Source organism: Paramisgurnus dabryanus, chromosome 20 (assembly GCF_030506205.2).
Source record: "Paramisgurnus dabryanus chromosome 20, PD_genome_1.1, whole genome shotgun sequence".
In the NCBI taxonomy this organism is placed as follows: Eukaryota; Metazoa; Chordata; class Actinopteri; order Cypriniformes; family Cobitidae; genus Paramisgurnus; species Paramisgurnus dabryanus.
The window spans coordinates 25958432-25970191 of record NC_133356.1 but is presented as its reverse complement, the minus strand read 5'-3'; the positions used below and the strand labels follow the sequence as shown (position 1 = coordinate 25970191).

The following is an 11760-nucleotide window of genomic DNA, read 5'->3' as shown; positions in this document are numbered from 1 at the left end:
TTTATAAATCCGTATTTTCCCAGGCAAAATGTGATTATGTTAGTCTTTTGTTTATGTTTTGTTTATGTTAAAGGTGACATAGAATGATTGAACGGAGTATTTATCCTTGTTCTGTGATGTGACATGTAGACAAATTTTTTTTTTGTTTGGGTCTGTAATGCCTTAGAAGCTTCCTAAAAACCTCTCTCAGATCGCTCTATTAGGGTGGGGATTTTAAACAAGTGGTTTTGCACCTATTTGGCTCCCCCTACTGGCTTAACTTGCAATCTCATTACTGATTGGTTGACTTTGCTGCCACTTAAAAAATGTAGCCAATTATTTTAAAGTGGAGGGGCAGTTAGATGCCTGTGATGTCATAAGCATCAGTTTTTCAGATTGTGCTGTTTTCTGGCTGACATTTCTTAAAGAGGAATTTTTATGAGACTGAGATGTTTAGCATGTTTAGCACTTTTTGTATGTTTGTGAATGTGGGTAGACTACCATTATTTAACAAAGACAAGGTAAAAATGTTTTTTCATTCTCTGTCCCCTTTAAAACACCTGCAATGTAGGAAAATGCACAATATGTTATTTTTTTAATGAAGATGAAAGCTCCTGTAAACTGTGCAATTCTTGAATAAAAAAAAAAGAGTGAGCTGCCTATGGTAAAGATGGCTGCCAAATGTGGATGTTCCGCCCACTGAGTGGCAAAAGAACGGACTTGCGTTCTCGTGGAGATTGGTCTTGCCAGGCGACCTTGGAAGAACGAACTCAGAAGGTCGCGAGAACACAGAACGCACTTGTGAGAATAGGTGTGTTCGAGATCATCCGGCGCTGCGCAGACCGATCAGCGAGGTTTGAAGACAGAGCCGTCAAGCCGGACACCTGCTGCTTGCCATAGTGACGTGTGCGCCATGTTTCCTTGTTTTTAATCGCAAATGAATTGAATTAGATGCTGAATTTGATAAAAAACAAACCTTTTAATAAAAAGTTGCAACCAGAAACATTTTATATCGAATATTTTAATTGCTGCTTATACTGTATACCCGAAAATAACGGGAAACAAGCCTATATTATTAAAATACCAATATAGTTTGCTATTTTCATTTTTATTTTATTACACGACACAATATAACATATTTAAGCATATTAAAGTGTTTTTTCCTGGTTTAAAACATGAATTTATAATGTTTATTAGTGGAACTAAACGTTGGATTAAACTTGAAACGCACGTGATCGTTGTCATCAGTGAGGCGACCAATCACGTAAAGCTGTGTCGTCATCACAACTCCTTGCAGCCGCTCTGGAGAAGCTGCACCGGCTGAGCTAGCCGGCTACTCTCGAAACGCTCTCGCGGTACTTAAAAACCATATGACACAGTCACGTGCCTGCAGCGCCAGCTGAAGTCGGACAAAATTACTAACCGGAATGCACTGCTTCAAGTCAGCCGCCGATCGGTCTGCGCAGCGCCGCATGAAGTCGAACACACCTATTAGCCGTTTCTCAATGTCAAGGAAGGATCCTCTGAAGCCAGAATTTCGAGGATGCTACGTCATCGTCGTCCATCGAAGGACTGTTCCAATGTTGAGGATCCTCGAAATATCAGCCAAGGACTGAGTCCTTCGTACGAGAAATATCCCATATACAGAAAAGGATGCATATATGTATCCTTCGGGCTCTTCAGGCGCTGAAATCACCCACAATCCTATGCGCGCAGCACCGAAAGCACACCTTTCAATCACGCAATGACGCAATGACGTGCACTTGCTAGCCTGTTCCATTTAACGTGTTCTCCGAATGCTTAAGAGGAGCCTCGCCTAGCCTCTGAAGGAAGTGACTTGTAAGGACTAGTCCTGCCAAGGAAGTATCCTTGAAATTGAGAAACGGCTATTGTGTGCGATGTGTGCAATCTTCCTGCTGGTCACGTGACCTCACCAGATTTAAACGCGCAAGTCTGCACTCGATGCATCCTCGATATCAAGAACACATCCGGGTATTTTCACGCTTCCTCTGTACTTGCGTTCTTGAGAATTGAAATTGAACTTCGACTGTTGATGATGACGTATAGTGAGGACACAAGGACGCAAGATCGCTGAAGAACGCATATTGAGAAACAGCCATAAAAAGTACAGCGAGAGCGATTAGAAAACATGTGGAACAGTCTCCTCTCGCGATGTTTTGATATCATCCGCCATCCGTTTGTACAGTAACACAGGTCAAAATTGATGGACACTTACTGCAGTGGTTCTCAACCCTAGTCCTCGGGCCCTCCCTCCCAAAATGTTTTAGATGTCTCCAGATATGAAACACCTGATTCCACTCATCAGACTCCTTCCAGAATGTTTGAAACTTTCTTAATTAACACACTAACAAGCTGATAAACTGAATCAGGTGTTTTATATATGGAGACATCTAAAATGTTCTGGGAGGGGGGGCCCGAGGACTGGAGTTGAGAACCACTGACCTACTGCAAACCCTGGAAGACGCAGCATTCTGTCTTCAAATGGAAAAGTACGAAATAAAACTTGTGCATCACTTTCAGGTCGAGTAGGGGGAGGCTGCAGACCTGGAAATTATTGTGTTAAATCAATCAAACACATAACCATACATACCAACTTTTACTTTTGTTAATAGACATCAGCTGTTTTCTTAAAGCTGACTTTTAATTTACTTACATGAAAAACATTTAGTAATTCTCCAAAATTGCTTGGATTTATACTGACATGTAAGATCAGCTTTGTCACATTAGATTAAGCCAAAGTCAATTAGCTACACAAGTACAGATGCAGAAATATAAACTATAATATATAATTGCATATTTGTATAATTGTAGTTTGCGTTGCTGTCAAAATACAATTATAAATGATTGATATTTCTATTCTCACACATACTATAGTTTGAGAACAACTGCTTTAATGTATTTGTTTGCATTGTACTAAAATGAGTTCATTTTTAATGGGCATATACCTTATGCGGTTGAAACAGATAGCGTAGTGCAGGGGTAGGCAACCGATGTCCTGCAGAGTTTAGCTACAGGTAGCCAAGGTTTTATAAGGGTTCGAGCTAAAATCTGCAGGACATGGGCACTCCAGGACTGACGTTGTCTACCCCTGGCCTATACTGCATCCCAATTATTTTAACATTAACATTTTAATATAACACTATAGATATTATGGCCTTTAGAAAAGTTTTTTTGAGGAGATAGGGTAGTGCACAATAGCCCCCTGTGACATGGCCTATGCTTTTTTCCTTAATGACATTTTTTTCCTTACATTACTTTTACTTTTATACTTTAAGTAGTTTTAAAACCTGTACTTTTACACTTTTACTTGAGTAAAAAGCTTGAGTTGATACTTCAACTTCTACAAAAGTCTTTTTAAACCCTAGTATCCAGTGGCGGCTGGTCACTAGGGGGCGCTGGGGCGGCGCCCCCTTAAAGCTGGCCAGAGAGTAAAGCTACTTTAAAGATGCAATGTGTATTTATGCACCGCTAGATGGCGCCAGATCAAATCAATAACAATGATGTTGTTTAAAGCCCATCTTTCAAGTTAATTTTATAATTTAATTTATACACAATATTGTACGAAAATGTCAATTTAAAAATATATACATAAGAATACATATGTTTTACAACACCCACGGGCAGAAATTATGAAAAAAGTGTGCCTATTTTTACGCTACCGCCCTTTCCCAGAGAACGCGGCATATGACGTAACGCTCCCGCCATCGTCGTCCACCGATTTCCAAACAAGAAACACAAAGATTTCCGTGCGTGGATACGTTTCGTCCAGGCAAAAAGAAGCAATTTCGCTGCCTCCTCCATGACAAGACACACGGTGGTATGTGAAAAGCACTTCACACCGGACAGCTACAACCAAGGAGATCTTATGGAATTTCGCATGGGATTTCGACGAAAAGAGTGGATTAGGCTGGCTAATGGCACTGTGCCATCGGTGCATGCAAGTCCACCTGCAAAATCTGGCGGGAGCAGAGAATCTGCGCCTCGAAAACGGGAGCTTTGCACAGTAAGTCAAATGTATTTTTCTTGACGTTATAATGGATTAGTCTTCGCATGACTTTGAGAATTTAATGTTAGCACCATTAAGGCACGAAAGCCCGCCTCAGCTTACTCTTGTTAAACCCCGTGAGGCTGCAAATGAGCCTCGTTTGACACTTATTTTATTGAGCTAGTAAGACAATTCTCCAGACTGCTACCTTTTTATGTGAATGTGGGAGTTAAAATTGTATGTGGTCGCATTCGCATATTACTACTCCGCCAAATGCACGCATTTAACTTGTTTTAGCACCCCCCAAATTATTATTTGTCCCGCCAAAGTCTTATTTGATCGATGAGTAATGTAGATGAACTGCTGCGCATGTGACAGGGCGCGAAAAGAACGAGACACCGCGCGCGCATACTTTTCACCGTCTCCCAACTGCATCCAAGTAATTCTTTACAATATAAGTTTTCTTATTTATATCGGAGTTGCCTTGGTTTTCTTTGACTAATTAAAGCTGGTATCAACAGGGCACATGCGAGGGAACGCAGTTCGAGAATAATTTGAAAAGATTTTGAAAAGCATGGCAGTCTTTTAAATAATGCATGAATGGGGAATTTTCATGAAACGACAAAATTTTCAAAGTTCATGAAAAGTTCAAAGTTGTGATTTTGGTTTGTTTTCAGATTTTGGCAGAGAGTGCTGCCAGCAAAGACGGGGCGGGTGCAACTGCCACTTCAGATCCGGGAGATGATGGAGATGGAGACATCTCAACAATGGACCCTGAGCCAGAAGTGGTCCATCGTGGATCACAGTGCAGCATTAGATGTTTACATCGTTCATTAGGTAGTTAGCTTATATCTAGCATTGACCATACATGCCATATACAATCACAAATAAGGACAACATGTCAAAAAATGTATGATCTCCATGGTTACTATTTTGTAATGAACACTTTTCAAACAGTAAACATTAAAAATTAAGAACTTCAAAAAAGAAAATGAGATTCACAAAGCAAATTTTTTATGAATCAGGTCCCAAAGCAACCAAAATATTAGCAAAAAGATTAAGATCACAGCAAATAAGGAACTCAATTAACAAAATCAGAGACCCAGAAAGTAAGGACATAAAATATGAACCTGAGCAAATCAAAAATATATTTTATAAATATTACAAGTCTCTGTATAACGAATCAGAACAAGTAGATAGAAAAGAAATAGAAGATTATTTAGCTGAATTAGATCTCCCCTCCATAGGAACTACTCAAAATGGATCATTAAATTCACCCATTACTAAAGAAGAGCTCGATAAGGCTATCAGTCGATTGAAAAGCAAAAAGAGCCCAGGGACAGATGGATATCCTAACGAATGGTACAAAGTTTACAAAGAAGACCTTACACCCCTATTGTTGGAATCTTTCAATTGGACACTTAAACATGCAAAATGTCCTCCCTCATGGAAAGAAGCCATGATAACAGTCATACCAAAGGAAGGCAAAAATAAAGAGTTATGTGAGTCCTATCGCCCAATTTCTATTTTGAATGTTGATTATAAATTATTTACATCTATAATCGCAAGAAGATTAGAAACCTTCCTTCCAGACCTGATAAATGAAGACCAGACAGGTTTTATAAAAGGTCGCCAAACGCAAGATAACATCAGGCGCACATTACATATAATTAATGAAATCAATAAACGGAGCACCCCTACAGTCTTAGTAAGTCTTGACGCGGAAAAGGCTTATGATAGAGTCAGCTGGAATTTTCTTTTTGCGGCTTTGGAAAGAATGGGATTTGATAAAACTATCATTAAATGCATACAGGCCCTGTATGATAAACCAGTGGCCAGAATTAAAATAAATGGGGACTTAACAGACAGATTCGAGCTCTTCAGAGGGACAAGGCAGGGATGCTGTCTTAGCCCCTCCCTATTTGCCTTGTTTATAGAGCCTTTGGCTCAGTACATAAGACAAAGTAAAGAACTCAAAGGAATCACAGTTGCTAAGGATGAACATAGGTTGGGTCTCTTTGCAGATGATATTATCATATACCTCAGCAATCCGGATTTTACATAAAAGCTTTTAACGATACTAAATGATTTTGGAGGGAAATCTGGGTATAAATTAAACATTTTCAAAAACTCAAGTTCTTTGTATAAAATATAGACCAGCTGACGCAGTCAGACGAGCTTACAAACTAAAATGGGATTCAGAAAAGATAAAATATTTAGGGGTTTACCTGACTAGAGAACTAAGCTCATTATACGAGGCCAATTATAAAAAGATTAATGAAGATATACAAAAGGATCTGACAAAATGGGCAACACTAGTAATGGATTTAAGCTCAAGGATAGAGGTGATAAAAATGAATGTGTTGCCTAGATTGCTGTATTTATTCATTTCACTCCCGGTGTGTATACCAAACTCTCAATTTGATAAATGGGATAAACAAGTGAGTAGATTTATTTGGAATGGGGCAAGACCAAGGGTTAAGCTCAAAACTTTACAACTAGAGAAAAAAAGAGGAGGACTTGCTCTTCCAAATTTTAAAGAATATTTCCTAGCTGCCCAGTTGAGATATATAATTTATTGGTGCTCCTCAGAGTATTATTCCAAATGGAAACACATTGAGCTTAACTATGGCCCCTGCCAACCACAAACTAGGTTGGGTGAGAAAACATCTAACCAACATATAGAACCGAATCTAATAGTAAATACCACAATTAAGATCTGGTGGGACGTATTGAATAAATACAAATTGGAAGGGGATTGTAAATTGTTGATCTGGCCAGTATACTCTCCAAAATTCAGAAGAGGTCATATGGATAGCACTTTTACAAGATGGGCCAACAAGGGAATCACTGCAGTGTGTACATTAACAGAGGGAAAAAAGTTTAAATCTTTTGAAAACTTGAAGAGAGAATTTGGCCTGGAAAACTCTGATTTATTTAGATATTTCCAACTAAGACATTTTTTTAATACAGACATAGAAAATCACCTTTCACAAGAGGGCAGTGAATTAATAGATATGATCGCAGGGGCATACAGACATTTACCTTTGAAAATTGTATCCAGGCTGTATAAATGTTTACAAAGTTGTAATAGGTCTGACTCAAAATACATAAAACAAAAATGGGAAGCTGAACTGCAGCTTACACTGTCAGAGAATGATTGGCATTCAATTTGCCTTCTACAACAAACTTCTACTAGCTCCAGACAATGGAGAGAATTTGGTTGGAAGAACTTGGTGAGATACTTTATCACCCCACTTATTAAAAGTAAACAGTTGAAAACCCCCCAACAGTGTTGGAGACTCTGCGGGGATATCAATGTCAATCATTCTCATGTATTCTGGTCATGCATTAAAATTCGCCCCTACTGGGAATCTATTGTAACAGAATTTGAAAAAAATTTGGGTTATAAAATACCGAATGAACCTCAGACTATGTATTTAGGCCTGTTAACAAAAGATGTTGTTAGAGGAGAAGACATTTACCTATTCAAAGTAATGCTGATATCAAGTAAGAAAGTTATAACGAGGAACTGGTTGAAAAGTGAGCCCTGGAGTCTGGACCATTGGAAGAACATCATGGAGGAAATATTTGCAATGGAAAAAATGACCCATGACCTGAGACTGGAAGGACAAAAATTTAAAAACCGATGGTGGAAATGGACAAGTTATGTAACCCACTCAAATATATAAAACAAATGGAAGACCTGTATGTGTAGCACCCTACCAGTTGTTATCTTGTTCAATGTAAAAAATGTTATATATATGTATATTTTTTTTTTATTGTTGTTTTTTGTATTCTCTCTTAAATGCAAAAATAAAAAATGGAAAAAAAAAAATTAAGAACTTCATAATGTTAGAAAAATATATTTTGTACTGGGTTGCATTAGAAAGTGCATGTGTTGTTACCAATAAATGTACCATGGTGAACAATTATTAAGATGAATCTCTTTCATCTAAGCTGTTCAGGTAAAGCCTCAGATGGTGGATGTGGGGAGTCAAGCCGAAAGGTTTGAGCATCACAGATCAACTCCACTGGCCAGTCCTGAACAAAGTGATGATGAATGTTCATTTTCTGATATCATCAACCATTCTGGTGATATGTCATGGAGTCCAAGAGAGGAGATGTTGAGTGAGTCCTCTGAGGAGGAACCAGAAGAGCTGGAATCTCTCAGTGACCCAAAGTAAAAACCTTTTTATTCATGGAAAATGTTTCTGATTGTGTATCAAAAAAATGTCATAGTCAGAATTGATGTGTGTTTTCCTTTTCTTGTTTTCAGTGCTGTTGACAAGTTCATTGTTTGCCAGAGGCAGTTGCTGTCCTTGTTCACGATTTGCCCTGTATGCTGTGGGGAAACCAAGGGACACATAATGCACCCGGATGGAACATTTATAAAAGTCAAGCAGGTAATGTCTTATTTGTCAACTGTCTATGTATGAGGAGCTGAATTATAGTCTGTGAATGCACAGTATGTATATTAATTATCTGTGTCTTAACTATAGTTTTTTTACTGGCTCATCTTAAAGCTGCTTGAGTATTGAATCTTCTCTCATCTCTCAGGCCTGCAGAACTTGTGGTCATGAGCGTTACTGGCAAAACCAAGAGAAGGTGCATCGAAACATGCCTGCCTGCAACCTTTTACTCAGCGGTGCCATCCACTTCTCAGGTTGCATGGCTACTCAGACAATTAGGATGCTGAAGCTGTTTGGACTGCAGTGCATAAGTCCCGGCACTTTTTTCCGCCATCAGCGCTTATACACTATCCCTACCATCGTGCAGGCCTGGAGGAATGAGCAGAGGGGGATCATCAGGGAGTTAAAGGAGACTGGGGGTGGATTGATCCTGTCTGGTGACTGCAGGTACACTGAAAAAAATAATTTCTGGACATCGGTTGGACATAATTAAATTATGTTTTCTTAAAATAAAATTAACATAAATTAAAATTCATTTAATTTTAAGATAACACGATTCAACCATGTTAAACTGGTGTACATAATTAAATAATGTAAATCCAAAATTATTTTAAGAAAACATAATTCAATCATGCGCAATTTGAGATTTTTTTTCAGTGTAGAATGGTGTAGCTCACGTCACGGATGTTGAACAGGTCAATCTGTTTTTGCATTAACCTCTAAATGTAACTGTTTTTGACATTCTTAGATCTGATTCTCCTGGACACTGTGCGAAATATGGTAGCTACTTCTTGATTGAGGATCGAATTAACAAAGTTTTGGATGTTAAGCTTTTCCAAGTAAGTTGATGTCACACAGAAATCTTGTGTCTGATTTAGTTACCGATATTACTGTTACTGTTCAGTAATAACCAGTTGGTATTACAGAGCTCAGAAGTCCCAAGCAGCTCTTGGTGTGAGCTAGAGGGTCTAAAGCGGAGTATGCAGTTCCTGATGGACCAAGACATGCAAGTGTCTGCTCTAATAACAGACAGAAATCGGCAGGTAATGATGCTAGGAGAGATCTAGAGCTGATCAGCATTGACAGGCACAGTATCATTCACAATAAATTCTAAATTCTATAAAAATCAATTTGTGTTTTAGGTGGCCAAGTGGGTACGTGAAGAAATGTGTTCAGAAGGAACAAAGCATTTCTTTGATGTCTTGCATATTGGTAAAAGTATGAATTGTGATGTGGGTAGTTCTATATAACAAACTTTTTTTTGTTAAATTCACTTTCCTAAAAATTTGTTTGCTCTGTTTGTCTGCTCTGGAACAGGTATACAGAAAGCACTGGATGCTGCTGCAAAAGAGAGGGACTGTGAGGATCTGAAGCTGTGGAGGCCAGCCATTATCAACCATCTTTACTGGACCGCAGCTTCCACCCCTACAGGAGATCCAGATGAGATGGAGGCAAAATGGCAGTGTATGATAAATCATGTACAGGACATACATGAACACAGCACTCCTGCATTTTCCAGCTGCGCACATCCACCGTTGGAAGGAGAGGCAAGAGACAAGGAGTGGCTGGAACCAGGTACAACATAATAGCCTATGTTAAAAGTTCTAAAATGTTTTGAGGCTAAACTTTTTTCAGTGCTTGTTAAGTTTAGTTTGGTTTTATCAATAGTGTTTACTAAAAATGACTTGTATTATTGAAATGCGACAGACTATATGACAGAATATGTTTTATTCAGGATCACCAGCAGCCACTAAACTGGAGAGTGTAGCTGCCAGGAAAGCACTGGTAAAGGATATTCGACAATTGTCACCTCAGCATCAGATATTCTCCCTGGAGGCCTACCATTCCCTCATTCTGCACTTTGCTCCCAAACACACTGGCTTTATTTTTCTTGGGATGTACAGCAGGTAGTGTTATCACTTAAAAGTATTGATACTAATAAAATTAGGTTTTTTTTTTTTCAATTTCTGGATATTGCAATACATTTGTATCATGTAAATGATGACAGTATGAAAATGGCTAAAAACTAATGCAGTCTTGTATAGCAGACCAAAGTGTTATAGATTGATAACAGCATTACATAAAAATATAATTGCAAAGATGAGTCATTGTCTTAGACCCATTTGAACTGAAAACATTAATGTCATGTCTGTTGCATTTCACTGCATTGGATTAGCTTTGGAGACCTAATGTTTTAACTAATTATCTCGTACAGACTTCTCTTAGCAGCCCTACATTACAATAGTAATGGCAACAGAGATGTAGCTCGAACCAGTGACGGTGAGGCACCCTACGCCGTTCGCTACCCGCGGTTTCGGAAAGGTGTCTGGGTAGTCCACCCCATCAAGCAGAAACCATCTTACGGTTAGTAGTTTCACTTAGTTTTTCAATATCTTATGTGAATCTATCTTTTTTTATGTGAGTCAACCATTTTACTAAATGTGTTTTAAACATTTCTCTCCTTAAGGATACGCAACAAATCTTATGGTCTCTCTGGTAGAGGAATACCGCGTTTTACCAGTACAGTTTGTTTCAATGTATTTATTAATCATCTTCCAAGTGTGGCCACTGGAAACCTTTGTATGTTTGTCCCTCCTCTGCAAACTGCCTCCTTATTGCTGACACAACACATGAAGGTATGGCTTTCCTAATGTTCCTGCCTAGTATTCCGTACGCCCAGCGGACAACCTGCCTGTATGCTGTGTATCGGAACTGCCTGTGGTGGAGATTGGGAAATAATTACATTTTGATCATGCCATGTTTTTATAGTAAACAATTCCAATTGTAAATATTGCATGTTCTGTTGGCTGATATTCTACTGTACTACACAACACCAAAGTTGTTTTAATTGTAAGTATATGGAAAGTTTAAAAACCTGCTTAACAGGATCTACTATTTTGGTGTAGAATAGCTGTTTCTTTGAATTGCAGTGTGAAATAATTTTTGCTCAAAACCTCCTCTTGTCTGCTGGCTTGGAGAGGGCCATGCTCCTGTCTGAAGTTCATGTATGCTATCTGCAGCCCAAAAGGATTCAGACAGGATGCTTCAAACCCTGGATGGAGTGTGAGGCAGGTAATGTCTTCTGGGGGATCTAAGTTTTGGACAAGGGACCAATAGGCATCGACCTCCCTACAGCACACACTCTCCACTGCTGATGGCATAGCCTCACATCTACCACACAAGCACCTGTTAAACAAATGTGCTAAGATAAACTCTCTCTCCTTCCTTCCTTGTAGCTCTAGTGGTTTGTGTAAGACCTTGTAAGAAACGACATGAAGTACTTACTTCCTAAAGCTTAGGTAAATATGTACTGTAAAAATACACACCCCCTGCAGAGTATATTGTCAATTAAATGCATGCCTT

The 11760-nt window shown here is 38.8% G+C and overlaps 1 protein-coding gene across 2 annotated transcripts; it reads left to right on the top strand.

Annotated features, from left to right (window-relative positions):
* The first annotated feature begins 3699 nt into the window (after window positions 1–3699).
* Window positions 3700–11079, top strand: LOC135787638 (uncharacterized). Of its 2 annotated transcripts, none has more exons than XM_065297565.1 (12): window positions 3700–4003; window positions 4663–4822; window positions 7946–8168; window positions 8265–8391; window positions 8546–8844; window positions 9146–9236; window positions 9324–9440; window positions 9540–9609; window positions 9715–9972; window positions 10133–10304; window positions 10613–10761; window positions 10865–11079. In XM_065297565.1, the coding sequence occupies exons 1-12, from the start codon at window positions 3800–3802 to the stop codon at window positions 11017–11019; spliced, it is 2025 nt and encodes a 674-aa protein (XP_065153637.1). In that variant the 5' UTR covers window positions 3700–3799; the 3' UTR covers window positions 11020–11079. The 2 variants fall into 2 exon arrangements, with proteins under 2 accessions (XP_065153637.1, XP_065153636.1); XM_065297564.1 differs by having other exon boundaries at window positions 9540–9615.
* The last annotated feature ends 681 nt before the right edge of the window (window positions 11080–11760 follow it).